Below are 18741 nucleotides of genomic sequence, written 5' to 3' on the forward strand. Positions count from 1 at the left end.
ACACTGAAGCCAACAGCCAATCACAAAAACTCTACGGTCACCAAATACCTGCTGCTTTATTATTTGATTCCTTTTAATTCTTTATCAAGCCCTTATCAAGGTGGAGCCAGGTCTTGTTGGTTCAGTATTCACAGCTGTAGTTATGAAGATTAGACAAGAGATTAGACAAGAACTGTGAGGTTCAGTGGCAGGTGAGCATGTTTGGTTAGTAGTTAATAAGTAAGACTTTGCTTATAAAAAAATCTATAAGCGCTGGCAGATGATATGTTTTTATAGGGAAACATGATATTTGTTTTTTATAGACTGTAGCACTTTGTGTATCTTTTATGACTTTTATTGTGTTATATGTTCCTGTTTTATAGGCCTTTGTGAATAACAGCAGTGATGCATAAAAAAATATATTAAAAAAAACTATACCCCTAACCATATAACCATATAAATATAAATAAGAGACGGTTAGATGGGGATTCCGCCAGCAGGAGGCGGTAATGCTGTTGCTTTTTAACAGTTTTGTGTCCGACCCGTATAGAAGAAGAGCTAAGTGCAGCCAAGCGCTGTCTCTTCCAGCATCATCAGTCCCCCCTCCGTCTCCATCATCTCCCTTCACAGTTAGCGTCCAACAAACTGGGTTCTGTTGTTGTCTGTCTACGTAAATTTGACTTCTGACAGCAGGTGCGTTATTATACTCTTATAACTATGTAATTAGACACGCGTGCGGGGACATTAAATCAGAAAAGCTCGGCCGCTGGTTTGCGGGACGTTTCCGTTAGTCGGTTTATTGTAACAGCGGGCCCGCCGGCTGCCATGGAGATTAGCATGCTAGCACGGCTAGCCGCCTGTGCTGACATCGCAGCTGTTTATTAGATTAGAAACACGTTTGACAAACGCCGGGCTACATGTAAACTCTTAACATGCTGAAAAATAAGACAAGTATTAAGCCGAGGATTAAGAAAAAAGATTAAAAAGAGGCGCAGCAGCTAATTTTGTGTTTTATTCTGCGGTTATGACATTGGGTGGAGTAGTGATGAGCGTCTCGGCTGTGGTCACCAAAGAAATCAATGTCTTTGGATTAGGACACAGTGTGGAGATTTTGTGTGCAGGTTATTATTTAAAACGATGCTAACTCTAACTTTTCACAGGCTTATAAATGAAAATTATATTATTTCTTGGATGAGTTTTGACTGAAGGAATGATAATACCCAATCTGTGCATTTTGTTTTTTTCTCTATTTATGAAACCTCGGCTGTTCGCGCTCGACTGTAACATTATGGAGAAAAGAGATAAAGAGAACATTGTTATCAGCAACTGGCGGGTGTTCACATGTTAGCAGTGTGATAGGCCCACGGCTACTTTAAATCTCAGTTCAAACAGCCAAACTGATGCACTCCGTTGTTAAGTTTCTAAGTCAAAGGGGAAGCTTAAATTACGTTAGTTTTATTTGTGTAAACAATGGAAGATAGGAGTGCTTTCATTATATTTATTAACATGTAATTGGCATGTAATAGTATGATAGGGTGCATGTAAAAAAAAAACGTTTAAGAAGAAAACATGAAAAATTGTTGTCAACATGATTTCTTAAGGCCAGTATAGATATTTGGTGATTTAGTATTCCAAAATTATGATACAATGGCCCAATCTTTTTTCCTTCCATAAACAGGGAACATAGACAGATTTCCCTAACATTGTTTATGTATAGTTTTTTTGTTTTGTTTTTGTTAATGTACATTTGTTAATGTGCTCGGCATTTGTGCTGTGCTCAGATCAGCTGGTTGTTGAGACTGCTAGTTGTTTTGTGGCCAACGGAGGAGCTGCAGAGTGCCCACTAGTGGACAAACTGTGCAACATCAAGACTCATAACACGGTTGAAGGGTGTTTCTACTGTCTCATCTTTACTTTTTAAATTTTAATTAATGAGCTGGTATAAATACTGATGCCAATAGACCAGGAAATAGCTAATACTTGCTCATAATATGGACTACCAATAAAACTTCATGAACAAGTTCTTTGAGTGAATGTTTAACAATTTCAGGGAAAATGGATTAAATGTCATTTACAAACACTTTAATTCAATTTTAAAACAAAATGTGTCAGAAGGTTTTGTGTATCAACATACTAGAAAAATAGCAGTAAATCTTCACATTCGAGAGTCTGGAAATTTAGAACAGTTTTAGGATTTCTTTGCTTGAAAAATTACAGGTAGAGTAATTGGCTATTAAAGTAGTTGTTCATATATTTTCCACAAGCTTAGTATCACGTTACTAGAATATTTTTTTCCTGGCTTTTGTCTTCATACTAAGGTCAGAGGTTAGTAGTAACCCCATTCAAACCCCCTTTAAACTAGTGAAGGTCTGCTGTTCACAAGTAGGTAAAATGACTGGACTCATATTTGTGGACCAGTAATTTGTTATGTGGTAACGACCTGCTCCATCCTGCAGCATGTCTGACAAGAGTGAGCTCAAGGCTGAGCTGGAAAGGAAGAAACAACGGATCGCCCAGATTCGAGAGGAGAAGAAAAGAAAAGAGGAAGAGAAGAAAAAGAAGGATGTGTGTAATAGCAACTATTACATAAATTTTGTAGAAAGGCAGTGCAGCAGTCAGACTGAGAGACTGAAGTTGTTTGTGTGTGGTGCTTTGTAGGGAGACTCTAAACGTGGAGGTGAGGCAACGGGTGGATCTTCAGCCGGCCATGAAGATTCAGACCTGGAGAGGAAGAGGAGGGAGGCTGAGGCTCTGCTGCAGAGCGTTGGCATAACCCCCGACGTACCCCACGGTAAACGCGTGCTGCCACCATGCTCCTGTTTTTTAACATTCACCTCCACTTATCTGCCATAACTTTGTGCTCATGTGCTTGATGGATTTGCAGCGTTTTCAAAGTTCTCTCTAAGCTCTCTGGTTCTGACTCGGTCTCACACTCATCGCTTTCTCCATAACACAATATGTGGATGTTTTTACATGTTTTGCGCATGACACCTAAAACCTGCCTGCCATTTATTTTCATTCTCTCTTCTCTCCCCTTTTGTCTGTCCTTTTGTGTTTTGTCCTCTTTACTGCATGCATTCACCCACTCATTCACACACTTCTTCTGTACCTCCCTCCCTTCCCTCGTTCACTCACTTACTCACTTGCTGTCTCCCTCACTCCCCCACCTGTCACTCACACTCTGACAAACACACACGCGTACACACACATTCGCAGCTCAGCCCCTGAGGGTAGTAACAGAAGATACATGTCTGTTTCACTACCTAGTCCCTGCCCCAATGTCTCCCTCCAACAAATCTGTCGGCAGCGATGCAGGAAGTCAAGATTCTGGCGATGGAAACGCAGGACCAAGGTCAGAGAGAGCAAGAGAGATGGGGATTGGTTGCTTATTCTCATTCTTTCTTATGTGATTTAGTCAGTTAAGTGTGCATTAAGTGCATGCTAAGTGTGGGTGTGTGTATTAACAAGTTTATTCTACTTTGATGAATTCTAAACTGTCTGCTCTTTGCTTTTTCACCAGCACGCTGATGTTTCTTAATTAACACGCACTTTTCTCTGTCTTTCTTGCTTTCCTTTTGCCATATCTCCCATCTTTAACATCTCTTATTTGGCTCACCTTTTGTCTGTCTTCTGTGTTTTGTTTCATTCTCCTGTTTTCCTGCTCCTTCCTCTCTGTCACTTACTAACGATATCTGGTGGTTTGGCTGTATAAGGACATTGCATTGGGATCCTGACCCCTCTACTCTGCAACTCCACTCCGACTCTGAGCTGATGGGGTACTGCACCTCCTCTCTCCTTTAGCTTGTCTTCCAACTTTTATTGTGCTTTTTTTTGTGGTTTCATCTTAGATTTGTCCAAATATGTCCACGCATATATCACTATTTATGTCTGTACATGAAAAAAAATTGGCATTCACTTTTGTTTCATACTGCAAACCCGTGTGTGCATCTGCTTATTTCCGCAATGTACGTGTAGACGTGGAGCCGTGAGGCTAGGCATGTCCAAAGTGACCCAGGTGGACTTTCTGCCGAAGGAAATGGTGTCCTACTCCAAAGAAACGCAGACACCCACGGAGGCAATGACACACACCGATCAAAAAGCAGGTAAAGAAACACTTTCCCAAACTTTCACCCCAGCTAAATCAAAACTGAGTGGTGGGAGAAAAAAAAGAATGTGAATCTGTGTTTTGCAGATGAGGAAGAGGATGAGGAGATAACTGCTCCTCCACCAGCAGAGGACAACCAGGAGGACAACGATGAGCAGGGTGAACAGCAACAGGAAGGTAAGGAAAGACATTTGTAGAATGTAAGCTTTGTGTGAGCTGGCTGTTAACGCTGTTAATGGAAAAAATACAAAGCCTGCTGGACGTAACCCTTGAAGCTCTTTTCTGAACTGAGCAGTTTCTGTCATATATCAGGTCTGCTTATAGAACAAAATGACTGAGTTTGCATTAGAAGTTATTGAGGGTGGTCTCTGCTTATGCAGCTGTCCCTGGAAAAACCTGGAAATGATCATCAAGCCACATCTTTGTTGAGATATCATCATGTGTACAGGGAACATCATCAAATATCGTGCTTATGGGGAGAAAGAGTTAAACTTTTATGGTTTTAGTGCTTTTTTAAACTCTTTTCAGTATTTTCTAACAAATATAAAATGGCAAATAAGACATCTGCATTAATGATCAGCATTTACTCCTCTTCCTTTATTTCCACATAGACGCCCCCAAGGAGCTGACCGAGGAAGAGAAGCTGCAGTTACTTCACTCGGATGATTTCTTATCATTTTTTGAGCGCGGCAGCAGAATTGTGGAGAGAGCTCTGGCTGAGCAGGTGGATGTCTGCTTCGACTATAGCGGCAGAGATCTAGAGGACAAGGAGGGGTGAGGCACATGACAGAAAAAAGTGTCAATGCTGTAAATAGAAATGAAGTGATTTCATTTCCTCGTGTCCCTTTTCAGTGACTTGCAGGCTGGGGCAAAGCTGGTTCTGAATAGACAGTTTGCAGATGAGCGCTGGACTAAAAACAGAGTGGTCACCTGTCTCGACTGGTCTCCTCAGGTAGGAAGGCTCATGTGTCCATAACAGCACCCTCAGTGGGAATTCAGGCTGATTCAGGCACACACGCAGAGGTTCACATCTAAGAAGTAACACCTAACTAAAATTCAGGAACTGTAATTATGTGTATGGCGACTGACCACTAATTAGATTAGTGATACTGAATGAATCTTACTAGGCATCATTGCTCCTTGTCTGCGCTTACTAATGACTGCTATATTTCTCTTAGTATCCAGAGCTGCTGGTGGCCTCATATAACAACAATGAGGACGCTCCACATGAGCCTGATGGTGTGGCACTGGTCTGGAACATGAAGTATAAGAAGCCCACCCCTGAATACATCTTCCACTGCCAGGTAAAAGATGCATTTCAAGTACAGAAGCTTCTCTTCTTTCCACTTGGAATAAGAAATACTTAAGACATTACTGTTGTCTCTCCCCAGTCTGAAGTGATGTCAGCCGGCTTTGCAAAGTTTCACCCCAACCTTGTGGTGGGTGGGACATACTCGGGACAGATAGTATTATGGGACAACAGGAGCAATAAGCGCACCCCTGTGCAGAGGACTCCCCTGTCTGCAGCTGCACACACAGTAATGCACTGGACCACACAATCTTTCATTGTCTACACACACTTTTCTTTTCCTGCATCTTTTTAATCTATGAACTGTGCACCACTGTGTGCAGCACCCAGTCTACTGTGTGAATGTGGTGGGAACCCAGAATGCCAACAATCTGATCAGCATTTCCACTGATGGCAAGATGTGCTCCTGGAGCCTGGACATGCTCTCCCAGCCACAGGTACACGAGATGTATGGACGCATATACAGACATGCAGACATAACGTCAATGACCTTTTTTGCTGCCACATTGAACACAGACGTAAATATGAGCTGTTTTGTCTGAGACTTTGTGCATTTTCCCTGCAGGACAGTCTGGAGCTGGTGTTCAAACAGAGCAAAGCGGTGGCTGTCACCTCCATGGCGTTTCCTCTGGGTGACGTTAACAACTTTGTGGTAGGGAGCGAAGACGGCTCCGTCTACACCGCCTGTCGCCATGGCAGGTAAGACCTTATAAAATGCCTGTATTTCTACTATAATAATGTATAAAGTCTCTGTACCCATTTAAGTGAGAGTGTTAAAGCGTTCCACGTTGGGGTTCAAAGGTCAGGTAGCAGAGCTGTCCTGTGTGTGTGTTACAGTAAGGCAGGCATCACTGAAGTGTTTGAAGGCCACCATGGTCCGGTTACTGGACTGAGCTGCCACAGTGCTGGAGGACCTGTTGATTTCTCTCACCTCTTCATCTCGTCCTCGTTTGACTGGACCGTCAAACTCTGGAGCACTAAGGTGAGACTGAATCAGTCACTTTTAGCATGAGTCAAGATTAGAACAGTTTCCAGACATAAATCTATTGTTTCTCTCTGCCACTTCCACCCACGCTTTCCCTTGTAGAGTACCCGTCCATTATACTCTTTTGAGGACAGCTGTGACTACGTCTACGATGCGATGTGGTCTCCAACACACCCTGCCCTGTTTGCTTGTGTGGACCTAGCTGGACGTCTGGACTTGTGGAACCTCAACAATGATACCGAAGTATGCCCAATTTTTTACCTGAGTTACAGAATTGACTTCGGATTTGACAGAGAATCCAAAGCGTACCTGAGCACACCCGAGCATGTATGCATCTGCTTCTCAGTAAGCTCTTGTGTGTATTTTAGGTTCCAACTGCTAGTGTGTATGTGGATGGGGCTCCGGCACTGAACCGTGTCAGATGGTCTCACACTGGAAAGGAGATTGCCACTGGGGACTCAGAGGGACAGGTTCAGGTCTACGATGTAGGCGAGGTGAGATGTCAGCTCCTTTTGTGTTTTCATGTAATGCCACAAATCCCCCCCACTCAAACCCCTCCGTTTACATGCATCTGTCTTCCTGCAGCAAATCTGTGTTCCCAAAGCAGATGAGTGGACCCGCTTCGTCAGGACGCTGGCTGAGATCAATGAAAACAGAGATGAAGCTGAGGAACTGGCCAATGCATGATGTTGCAAACCCCACTCACCCCCACACACAACCACTCATAAAATTCTCTCCAGTCCGCTACACCTATAGTACATTACACAGTACTGCCAGAGCTGCGCGCGGCTCTCTCTGGTTGCCAGCTTCTCCACATTCTACATTTGGCCTGAGGAGATGTGCAGAGCTAGAATGGATAGAAGTGGAAGCTTTAGATGTTTTTTGAATGTCTCTTTCAGAGTTTTAGAGTACATTTGTAGGAACAATGAATGTCAGGTGTAGTAGTAGCACAGAAACCAGAGTAAGTTGTTGAAAGCTTAGAGGAATAGAGGAAAGTGATTTTCAGTGTAGATGTGGCTGCCCACTCTGAACTTCTAGCTTTGATAACATCCTCAGGGCTCCAGAAACTGCTCTTCTCCTGAGGCCTCAACAGACTCGTCTCTTTTTTTAAATATGCAAACCTTTGTACTTGCACCTTTTTATTACCGTTTAAGTGTTTTTACATGTTTTCCCAGACACGCTTGTGCACAGCTGGCAAATTTTGAAAAGACTGAAAATACGACACCCTTTTATTCTGAGAAGCACTAAAACAGCTAATGCACTCACACATAGATACCTGGCCTGTGCAGAAGCGTGTCATTCTTACATTTTAACCACTACAATATTTAATATTTATCACGGTGGTTGTACTTATTTAAATATTTTGTGTATTATTTTAAAGACGCTGCTTTGTACTAAAAGTTTGAATTGTACAATCTTGAAATTAGCACTACGAGCTTCTTAATAAGCAAAAATATGTTACTCTACTTGGCTTGAATTTATTGACACTAGTACAGTGAAAAGGGGATGCGTTTTTCCTGTACCAAAGGTTAATGTTATTGGAAACATTTCCCTGACACATCCTCTTTAAGAGGAGCTAAATAAACTAAATGAAGTTTTAGATGAAGGCATGAAGCAAAAGTTGGAAACTAAGTTAACCACAAAATGGGAGTCCTTTATTTCGTTTTTTGTCCATCCTGTTTTTCATTCCTTCCATGTTTGATGGATTCAACATCCTGCCTCACAAAGTTAACATTTAAAAAAAAAAAAAAAAAGCACACTGAAGCAACCACACCTGATGTAAAATAAGACAAGTGCTCTGCTTACACTACTTGTACTGTATTCTTCTCCATTTCTGTTCCCGATACAATGGATGGTTGCACTTTCCCATTGGAATAAAATTTGAGACATACTGGTAAAATTAAAACCATATGGATGATTTATTTCATTAAAATACAATGACTCAAATGAGATACACTTAATTTATTAATAACTAATTCTCTGCTCATGATTCTTCTTTTTAATCAAGAAAACACTTGAAAAGTTCTGTACATCAGTAAGAGTGATTCTCAGAGGCGAGGACCCAAAGCCCCACAGTGCCATAACATTACAGTTACTGAGCCGTGATGTTGACTGAATGTTATGGAGCTCTCTCGTAACATCTGGTCAGTACAGTTATACAATATGTACAGTATCAAACCTCCTGAATGAGGACAGGTTGACAGTGAAGCCCCACATACCATGCAGATCAATCTAATATTTTCTATACCCGCTGTCCAAGAAGAGAAGTCCTGCTCATACTGAGTATCAGATAGAAAACAAAATGAAAATCATATCATGAGAGACAGAGGAGTGCCCAAGGCTCCGTTTTGAGAAGAACAGAAAAGATGGAGCTGACAGGAGCATACAGCCACTGAAGATTGAACACAGTCAGAGATTCTGGTCCCCATCGCTGTCTGCTCTGTTGTACACAGCTGCAGGCAGCTCTCCACCTCTATGGCTGGCTAGTGGCCACTGAAGCACACCTTTTACCCTGAAGAGAGTAATGGGCCAGTGGTGTTTGTTCCTAAGTCAGTGACCTCTGTTTGTGGAGTGTGTGCTTCATTTGTGTGTCTATCTGAGTGTCTGGCTCCTGGTAGTTGTGAAGAGGGATGATGAAATGATATGGAAATCGAAACCTCTACGGTGCTTGAGCTGGGTGATGTATGGAAGCCACACCGGACGACTTGAATTTGGGAAGGTGGAGTCCAAATTTATTCTCCACCCCAGCAAAGGTAGCTGCAGCCAGGCGGTAACCTCCAATGTGGTCCACATTGATGGGAGGAAGCTCTGAGATTCGAGACTTGGGTTTGGGTTCGGATCCAGATGGACGACTGCAGAGAGGAGAGGACATGATGAGTCATTTCACAACCAAAGTTGTTTAGCAACTTTGTAGGCATCTACTTCACAGTGATTCTAAAATGTATTTTTATGGTTGAACCAGCCATAATACCTACTTAAATAGACTTCAAAAGGTCTGTTTTTTAATGAGACGGCCTCCCTTAGCCAACCCCAAAGGTTCCTTAGATTGACTTTAAATCTTTTCTACTAAAGATGATTTTTTTTTAAAAGTGCCATTTTTTTTTTCTAAGGGAATTTGTAAAAAATGTAACTGTATAAGGGAGCAAAAAAGGCAGAAGAATCACTTCAGAGATAAAAATAGGGTAAAAGAGTGCAGTAAAGAAAACTTAAACCACAAAGGAGAGTGGTTGATTTAAGGCCTTTAAAGAGCAGCAAATTACAAGATTGACATGAAACATGACTCAAAATGTTTTCAAAAATTGGAACCCCCCTTTCACAACTGTCCTTGTGATATCCTCATTTCAAATAAATGCCATTTCCTTTGATAATTTATACCTAATGTATCCAAATACTTTGTGGCACCACTCCAAGTCTCTTTTACACTGACATCTGTTACAATGCTGCTTTTCTGAAAATGTCTTTGTAATATAGCAATGTTATTGTGCTACAGTACACCGTTCTCTCTCTCATCACAGGAGCACTGACAACTTTCAACATATTTTTAAATACTTATATGGATACAAACAGAAGAAGAAGAAGACTTAGCTGGATACTCCTGTGTGTATAAAGGAGTATCCTTTATACACACAGGAGTATCCAGCTAAGTCTTCTTTTAAAAGAAAAAAAAACAAACTTACTGTCCGCCAAAGTCAACGAAGAACCACCGTTGCAAGAGTTCATACGTCACCAGAGTCACACCAAACTGAGGAGAAGATCGGCACATACGAGCTGGAGAAAGGAAAAACAAAACAAAAACAAAAAACAGTTTATTTTAGTTTAAATGCAAAAACAATCAGAGACACAGCACGTCTACTTGTCCAGTGACACACAGCCACACACCTCCAGCTCCCTTCCACAAAGCTCGGAAACCTTCCTCTTTCAAAATCTTCCTGAAGCAATCGATGACTCCAGAGTAGGTGGTCTGCCCTGCCCTCGCAGCAACTTGTAGACGTGTCTTAATGACATCAGCAGGTGTCACAAGGGAGGCAGCAGGAATACCTGGAAAACAGTTACAGGGAGTCGTGAAGATAATGTAAAATGTGGTCTTTGTGCTTTAAGTGGAAGTGAAAATTGTGCCTTTATTAATTCAACTAAAACTAAAAAATAAATATAAAAGAAAAACAGTATGCACATATGGTTTACTTTATAAATTGTAGCACAGATCAGATGGCATGCTAATACGAAGCACTGGCTGACTTCATGTTGTGAATTATAATCTGAGGTCACCTGCGATTGCTCCAGCAGTGAGAAGCTGCAAAGGTCCCAGCCTGCCTTGTTCATCAGCTAGTTGAGTCTTTGTGTGGGCGTACACAGGGAAATAGATGGCTGAGAAGGGGATGTCCCTTAAAAAACAAGCTTTAGCACCCTAAAAGGACACATTAAAGAGAGAAAAATGTAACATATTGAAAACCAGATGTAAAGATGGCATGTGTCCATAGATACAAGAAGCTTTAAGTGCAAGAATTTATTTCTCCACCAAGGAGGAAAGAATACCGTTTGTAATGCTACTCTCATGATTACAGACTGGTCTTACAACCTCCCGTCTGTTTTATACGTTTCAAAGAATGTTACCTTATAGAGGCCGAAGAAGCCCAGGTCACGGACCACACTCAGTGCACTGACGCGAGGTCCAGTGGTGATCTCACCTGCAACCTGCAGGCGGATCTTCACAATCTCCAGAGGGTTGGTAAAGATCACCTGAGAGGCTCCAGCCTAAATACACAAGTAAAGAAGGCAACAGATGACTTTTCCACACATGCAATTTTAAATCTGCTCCTGCATCTCACATGTATGCAGCTCAGGGATGGGAACCAAGTTTTTTTTTTTTCTCATGAAAAAGTATCAAAAGTAAAAATTACATCCTGATCGATCAATTACTTTGCCATTTCCTCGGACGGTAAGGAGTGCTGGGCCAATGTGTGTAAAGATGAACAACGCTATCAAAAAAAAACAGAAAAAAGAACATGTTGCATTGGACATTCGGTTCACTCTGGGAGCAAATTAGCAGTGCATCCAGTGTTAGTAACGCAAGTCGGACTCTGCAGGCAACTTAATGCAGCAAATGTGAGGACTCCATGCATGTTACTGCACACACTCTTAAATGACTATCCACATTTTCTTACTGAGTGCTCTTTGATTCATTCACACGCACAAAAGATTAAAAAAAAAAAAAAAAAGAGAGAAAGTGGCACTCAGTACTTACACAGCCACCCGCCATAATCTCAGCGAAGAGAGGAATTGTGTCATCTTTTTCGGTAAACTTATCTCTTACAAAGTCATTCACCTGTGGGACAAAAACAAAAAAGGACAAACTCAATCAGCTTAATCTTACTTTTGTGGAGCTGCCTCAACATAATACCCTACTTTTTTCCCCCCCAGACTACTCTTTTCCATGTTGTTAGTAAAACTACTGTTGAAATGCTACAGATTGTGTACAGGCATCTTTATATGGTGGCCCTGAGAGGTCAAACCCACTGCAACTTAAGAAAACACCAACAAACAGAAAAAGACACAACAGAACTGTTTTTGGGGAGACAGTAACGTGACGGAACAGTTGTGGAAAACACTTTTCCATTTCCATTGTGTTTTGTGTGCTTTTGCAGCGTTTTTGTATTTAGTGGTGTTTACTTAAGCCAATGTATTGTTATACTACAAGAACCTTATCTCAATACTTACAGAGGAAGTCCCCCATTATCTGGTTTCTCTGTACTACAACTGCTAACAATTATCAGAGTTCCTACAACCCTGCTGTGAACCCTTTAACCTCTTGCTTTAGTTGAGGTACTCTCCAGCATATAAGGAAACACTGAGTGATGTAACTGATTGATCTTGACATAGTGCCTCAAAAGTAACGGACGTTTTCAAAAAAGATAAAAAGGAAAAAAGGACATGTAAATATTAGCACAGAAGGACTTTGACATTGGCTGCACAAACAGCTAAAAATAGAAAGATATCTCTAAACATTAAACACAGAAATGTACCACAAGTGAAGTCCAGGCTTTTTAACTCTGTGTGTGACACAGGAAATGGAAAAACCTTCAGTAAGATTTCCTCTTAACTACATAGAGGTTTCCAAACTACAGTGAAGCAATGTAGAGAGAACATGATGAAACCAAAATTGGACCAAAGCAAAATACAAACATTAAACACCCCAAAAAACCCAGCTTGAAAGGGTGGAGCAAGCAGAGTATGAGGGAGACCCCGGACCCGTTTGGTCGTAAAAAGCCTTTAATAATGACAGGTACTCACTGTAAGTTTGATAGCCTTCTCAGGTGCCACACCTATGAGCTGAGGAAGCAGACCTGTGGGGCATTATGGGAGACTTGGTTACAGGACTCTCCTTTCATTAGCAATACTGGGCAAACAGAAACACGAAAAAAAGAGATAAAAGTATTTACACTGATTTTTTTAGCAAGATAAATTGGGTGTTGCAGATAAGAAAATAACATGAGTTGAGAAACGTATGACGTTCTGTGTAGAGACAGGAGGATAAAACAGGCAGCAGGTGGGCCTACCTCTATAAAAGCCAAAGAAGCCCTCGTAGCGCAGCACCTTCTTAGCACAGTCAAAGCTGTTCTTGTACATCAACTCGCCAACAAAGGATCCGGTGGACCTCTGATTCTGCATACGAGTCTTTACCAAATCAATGGGGTACACAGCTGTTGCCCCCGTGGCTATTAAAAACAAAAAACACACCCAAAGTCAGACTGATTAGAATCCACTAAATGAGATAACAGGCTTTTGGTATGTGTCTGTTTGAAAGCACTGTTAAGATCACCTCCAGCAATGGAGCCCAGGGTGAACCTGTAGGCGGACTCTGCGATTTGGAGCCACACAGACCTTGAACCATCTCCGTGGGCCTGATGAAAAACACATAATATCATCTAAATTGTTTTTCATACTGTATTAAATGAAACATTGCACTGAGGTTTGAAAATATTTACACACAGTAAAATCTTGTTCTGGTTTTAGGTCAGTTATTAATAACAGAATGTGTAGCCAGCCCATTACAAACATCCTACCTGTTTCTGGCTTTCAGCCAGGTGATAGGGCAGGCACCCCTCCTCTAGTGGAGCTATCCTGTCAATGTCAGCAAGGTTCAGGCGCCTGAAGAACATGGTCATTTCCCCATTATCAGCATTGTATGCAAATATCATTCAAATGCATACTGAATGTAAGAATTTGGGCATGAGTGTGTCTTTACCCAGAGGGAGAGTGCAGGCCTGATAACTGATAAAGGATGTCAATTTCCATAGGAGTGATCTGACCAAACTTGTTGGCTGCATGAACAAACTCCTCTGCAGATCAGAGAGGTCAGGAAGAAACACTTCAGTTAAACATCAGCATTTATGACTGTCATCCATGAAACATGTTATTTGAAACAAAGCCACAACGTCACAGTAATGTAACGATATGTGCACCTTTGGTCACGAGTGTGTCCTTCCGCGTGCCAGCCAGTGTGCTGTAAATCTTGCGAATTAGCTCCATGTTGTTCAGGAGAGAATTGAAGGCATTGAAGTAAGAGAAGCTGACCATGTGAGAGGTACTTCCTCCGGCAGCCTGGCAGAAAGAAAAAAGGCATTGCACATCAGGTACGGCTTTATCAGCAAGTTTTTTCTTTTAAAAATAATCTCTTCATGAGGTCACAGGATCAACTTTAAAATAATTGACATATTGTATAACTTTTGGAACTCCTCACGCTTTTAGGCCAAAAAGGTTATGCTTCAAAGTGGGTTATAATACCAGTCAGCTCTCCCTGAAGAGCCGAAACACTCACCGAGACAAGGTTCTCCTCCACAAAAGGGGTGAGCATGTGGTGTCTGATAGTGGACATAATGTCACTGAAGTCCAGGGCAGAGATGACACCATTCTTGTCTTTGTCCTTTTGGGCAAATGCCTGGCGTGCATGCTCCAACTGCAGCTCCTAAAAAAAGACATCGCAAGACAGTGTGTAAATAATGTAAATATAGTCAAAGTCACACAGTATGTCAAGAAAGGGAAACAAGGAAATGAAAGCATAAAAGGCACCCAATTTACCTGCAGGAATTGGGTGAACTCGAGGTAGTTGAGGTGTTTTTTGCGGTCGTGTCCAAAGTGCAGACGGATGAACTCACAGTTCCAGTTGAAAGGAATATGGTGGTGCACTGTGGTCTGGCTGAAGATGTCCTGGACATTTTCTGCAGCCGATACACATTAGAAAAAAAAAAAAAAATCTTAGCAGGACTTTCTTAAACTTTATAAACAATAAGGTTAAAACATTTCATTTCTACAACAGAGTTTTGTGTGTGTGACATTGGAAAGGAAGGAGACACAGTGCATGAGAACAATTACATAAACTCATCCATGTGTAATGCTTAAGCCTAAGGAATAATCTGATTAACAACGTCATGTTGGGAAATTACTTCTCCACTGCAGGAAACCACAAAAATTTCTTTGCTGACAAATGGGAATGAATTCAGTGCAGCACAATAAAATCCATGCTGAAACATTTTGAAACTGCATAAAGCTCAATCTTTACGCGTATTAAGTGAAATAAGGCATAAATTCACACATACCGAAGGAAATGTCTCCAGTTCCAGACTTGTCAAACAGCTGAAAAGCTACTATGAAGAGAGCGTCCGGTGCACACAACACAGATTCAAATGCAAGAAACTCCTGGAATGAAATCAGCCTGCAAAGGTGTGTGAGTTTTGGAGAGAGAGAGGAAAAAAGAAGGTTAAACCTTTAAAGGCATCATTAAGAGATTAAAAACTCTGGAATGAAGCAAAGGTGAGCTCACACAATAATGGTTCAAGGAACAATAAATTTTCTCAGTTTTATCACCCCTATAAAAAAACAAAAAAAACAAAACATGGTCACTATGTTTCTGTAAGAACTAGAAGGCAAGCCGATGACCGACAGAAACACCATCTGTCATTTCTGATTTTTTTTAACAAAGTCACTGTGTATTTTATCTTATCTAAAGTAGCTGTAATAGCAATCAGACATGTCTCAATAAATCGTCAATTAGTGCTGATAAACTGAGAGCTTGTGTATGCACAGGGTTTTTGTCGGTACATACCCGTCCTTTGTGGTGTCAGCCACAGCAGCAATGACCTGAACAGTTTTGGGGTTGTGGTGAATCTGTGTATGTAGTCCTAGATACGTCTGGACAAAGTCTCCTGGGGTCATGAACCTCTCTCCATCCTTGCCCTCTACACTGGCATACTGAGAGGAGAAAGAACATACCATCATCTTAGATACCTTAAAAGACATGCTAAACAAATACAGGTATTGCCCTTTTGATTCATAATTTCACCCAATCCACCAGTATAACTTGACATTACAGCTTTTTAACCTAACCAAATACCTGTGTGCCCACAGTGCTTGGAGACAAAAGTGGAGCATGACAATGACTACTTTCACGTGGATAGCGCCACATGTTTTCATTTGGTTTTTTGTTTTGTTTTTTTTTTTAAATTATATACACGCCCTTCATACAACCTCAAAGGAATTGATGTCTCCTCCCGGGAGCTCACAGGGACACTAGCAGTGGAGAACAACAGTGTGAAACTACACACACTTTGTTACAGATGCAGATTATTAATAAAAGCTATCAAGTTAACCACCCTGCATCACTTGTTGGCGTCTTACCAAACTGTAATGACTATTTATGCTGCACCTGAACAACCAAGGTCACGAATCATGCAGCTACAACATGACATGTCAGAGACACATTTGTACAAGCATGAGCAGGCACACGTGGACTAATGTTTTTTGGCAGGAGCTAACTTATTTGACCTTCTGTATTGTCAGTGTGCTAAAAACTGCTGACCGGCAGGACAACCACGCAGCGGGTCACACACTCTCCACGCAGAAGACATTGGAGAAAGCTGAAGGTTAGCAAAGTCTGCTGTTACCACAGTCTCTCATTACATCACACAGTTATACACGGACATGCAACTAAGTTCAGCCTGATCGCTTAACTGAGGTAACCAGGCTCGGTGAGCAACCACCGAGTATGACAGCGTGACACATATTGATAATACGAGCAGACAGCTGAGGAAAAAAACATATTACACTTCTGCAACGCTGTATCAACCACTCACATCCGCTGTTAGTGACTAAACAAGAATAAACCACAACTGACTTTGTGCTTTAACTTCAGTGAGGAAAAATAAAGCACTGTTTGGCTAACTAATGAATGTGCCATTCAGATACACCCCGGCTATGCTGTAATTTAAACCCCATGACACAAGTTTACAAGCTCATTCACCAAATAAAAACAGTTCAGACTACACCCCCCCTTATGCAAATATGCATAAGATGACATACAGATTTTGTTAGCGCTTACCTGCTGGAAGATTGCTTTAAGCTCACTTGGGTCCCCGCGTTTGGTAGATTGCACCTAAAACAGCACACACCGAAATAACGATGACATTTTCGAAAGTGCTTTTAAAACACCAACAAAGCAGAAGCAAGTTTTGCAGGCGGAGAGCTGGACATAGCATGAAGCAAAGCGAGCAGAAAAAAAGAAGCTTTAGGGGGTGATGTCTCCTTGAAAGAGTCCACTGCCGTGAAGGAGAACCGACCCACTGCGGCAAATACATAGAACCAAAGCACTGCGACGTGGCGTACATTTAAGTTGAGCCATGTAGGAAAGCCCACCAGCCAACAAGCCAAGCCCTTCTACAAAAATCTAAACTACCGTTATCCGGTAGCCAGCTAGCAAGCACACACTACTCATGTGAAAAGGACACAAACCGTTTCAATGTTACGCTTTAAATCGGGCAACGAGCAACATGATGAGAGCAAACTAAGAGTCGACTGCTGTGAAAAGATGGGAGTTCAGCTAGCGGTAGTGATTTTGTTTAATCACTGCAGTAATAGTAGTCCGATAGCTGTATAGCATTGCATCGCTAACTCCGGGCTTCGTAGATGTCTCGTCAAGGCCAGCCGCTGTGCGGCAGCTAGCAGGGATGCTACAGCGTCGGTATACACCGAGCCCGAGACAGCCTACCCGGAAGGGAGCAGAAAGGCTAGCTTCGATAGCTCCTACACAAGAAAACGAACAGAAAACATGCAAACACGGCAAAGTAGAGGTTTGAAAAACGCTAGGAGAGCGATCCACAAGTCACCTTGACCGCCATGCTGGTTTGACGTCAGTACAGTGAGCGAGCAAGACGCAGCGCTCGCGCTCAGACGTGTAGCTACAAGTGTCGGAAAATGAAACGAAACAGCGCGCGCTTTGAAAAAAACAAGGTGCGGCCAGTAAATTGGTTTAGCTATCAATCTGTGCCAGCTCTGAGACTCCTGTTACTGCGGTTAGTAAAAGTACTGCACTACTGTGACTATCCCACTGCTAATACTACAAATACCACAGCAGCTAGTAATACTGTCACTTTAGTTGTTGATGACACCCCCGAGCTACACATTGTTGGAACAGATCAATAAAGAATGTTCATTATAAAAAAAAACAACAACAAAGACCTCTGGGTTTGAATTCTGCTCTAAAAATATCTATGAATTCAGCCCGACTTTATTTCGATGTCCTGTATATGACGTAGCAATTATTTATTTTCATGCTTAAAAAACAAAACAAAAAATACACTTTATTTTACTTTTTGTTTGTTTGAAAATAGATAAGAGTTTATCTCCCTGACCTTGGTGAGGTGTCCTTATGAGAGATATGAGCAGTGTTTGTTTTCACTGATAAGGCAGCTACCTGCTACAGTATCTCCACTAGCAGTCCTATTATGGCATATTATCTGTATGTGCTACGATAATTGTAGAAATGTCATCTGCTCTATACTGTAGAGGTGTTCACTAGAGTACAGTACGTTTAGCCCTATTGTTAAATAGCACAGCTACATTACAGAGTCAGTCACTGAGTCTGTGGTTTGTATTATCTATTATCAACTTACCTACCTATTATCAACTTAAATCTTCATCTGATAAAGAGGTGGCTTTTTCAGCAGAAGCCTCAAAAGCAGAAGATGTTAACAGTCATTAATGGATGCAGCAAGAAAGAGCTGGCACATCCATAACAGGCCAAACAAGTAGGCATGCTGTAGGACAGGGAAGGTAAGTTCAGACATCACAATACCAAAAACCACAAGTAGTTTATTTCTTTCTTAACTTTTCATAGTGATTCAGGTGACAATTTTGTTTAGAGAGGGCTTTAAATCACAGGAAACATCAAAACTGCCATAGTCTGTCTGAAATGCAAATCCACGCTCACACAGGGAGAGGAAAGATAGAAAATAAGAACTAGGAAAGATTGAGTTAAAGATTGAGGTAAACTACTAAGCTCACTCTACAACTGACATGAGTAACCTTAACTGG

The 18741-nt window shown here is 41.6% G+C and overlaps 2 protein-coding genes across 6 annotated transcripts; one reads left to right on the forward strand and one right to left on the reverse strand.

The window, feature by feature from the left end:
• Positions 1–518: 518 nt before the first annotated feature.
• On the forward strand, positions 519–8280 carry LOC116316287 (dynein, cytoplasmic 1, intermediate chain 2a-like). Of its 4 annotated transcripts, none has more exons than XM_039601930.1 (17): positions 519–672; positions 2436–2544; positions 2638–2770; positions 3196–3331; positions 3693–3755; positions 3955–4082; positions 4172–4261; positions 4696–4858; positions 4937–5036; positions 5263–5388; positions 5476–5622; positions 5717–5830; positions 5959–6092; positions 6231–6375; positions 6481–6621; positions 6747–6872; positions 6964–8280. In XM_039601930.1, the coding sequence occupies exons 2-17, from the start codon at positions 2437–2439 to the stop codon at positions 7063–7065; spliced, it is 1956 nt and encodes a 651-aa protein (XP_039457864.1). In that variant the 5' UTR covers positions 519–672; position 2436; the 3' UTR covers positions 7066–8280. The 4 variants fall into 4 exon arrangements, with proteins under 4 accessions (XP_039457864.1, XP_039457865.1, XP_039457866.1 ...); XM_039601931.1 differs by having other exon boundaries at positions 3247–3331; XM_039601932.1 differs by lacking the exon at positions 3693–3755.
• On the reverse strand, positions 8274–17682 carry LOC116316278 (calcium-binding mitochondrial carrier protein Aralar1-like). 2 transcript variants are annotated; one of them, XM_031734823.2, is made up of 18 exons: positions 17535–17682; positions 16751–16804; positions 15479–15624; positions 14973–15088; positions 14455–14594; positions 14195–14341; positions 13839–13977; positions 13622–13715; positions 13440–13524; positions 13196–13277; positions 12933–13091; positions 12667–12719; positions 11621–11701; positions 10990–11130; positions 10645–10783; positions 10258–10416; positions 10056–10146; positions 8274–9230 (listed from the first exon to the last, which is right to left on the reverse strand). In XM_031734823.2, the coding sequence occupies exons 1-18, from the start codon at positions 17544–17546 to the stop codon at positions 9038–9040; spliced, it is 2031 nt and encodes a 676-aa protein (XP_031590683.2). In that variant the 5' UTR covers positions 17547–17682; the 3' UTR covers positions 8274–9037. The 2 variants fall into 2 exon arrangements, with proteins under 2 accessions (XP_031590683.2, XP_039457863.1); XM_039601929.1 differs by lacking the exon at positions 17535–17682 and adding an exon at positions 17161–17522.
• Positions 17683–18741: the final 1059 nt, after the last annotated feature.

The sequence above is a fragment of the Oreochromis aureus genome, linkage group 18 (assembly GCF_013358895.1).
Source record: "Oreochromis aureus strain Israel breed Guangdong linkage group 18, ZZ_aureus, whole genome shotgun sequence".
Classification (NCBI taxonomy): Eukaryota; Metazoa; Chordata; class Actinopteri; order Cichliformes; family Cichlidae; genus Oreochromis; species Oreochromis aureus.

Coding starts and splice junctions, on each gene's coding strand:
- LOC116316287 (XM_039601930.1), top strand. CDS start 2,437: ATGTCTGACAAGAGTGAGCTCAAGGCTGAGCTGGAAAGGAAGAAACAA. Junction 4,083..4,171: donor ACACACCGATCAAAAAGCAG/GTAAAGAAACAC, acceptor TGTGTTTTGCAG/ATGAGGAAGAGGATGAGGAG. Junction 6,093..6,230: donor ACCGCCTGTCGCCATGGCAG/GTAAGACCTTAT, acceptor TGTGTGTTACAG/TAAGGCAGGCATCACTGAAG.
- LOC116316278 (XM_031734823.2), bottom strand. Junction 15,089..15,478: donor GCTGACACCACAAAGGACGG/GTATGTACCGAC, acceptor ACACCTTTGCAG/GCTGATTTCATTCCAGGAGT. Junction 14,595..14,972: donor AACTGGAGACATTTCCTTCG/GTATGTGTGAAT, acceptor TATCGGCTGCAG/AAAATGTCCAGGACATCTTC.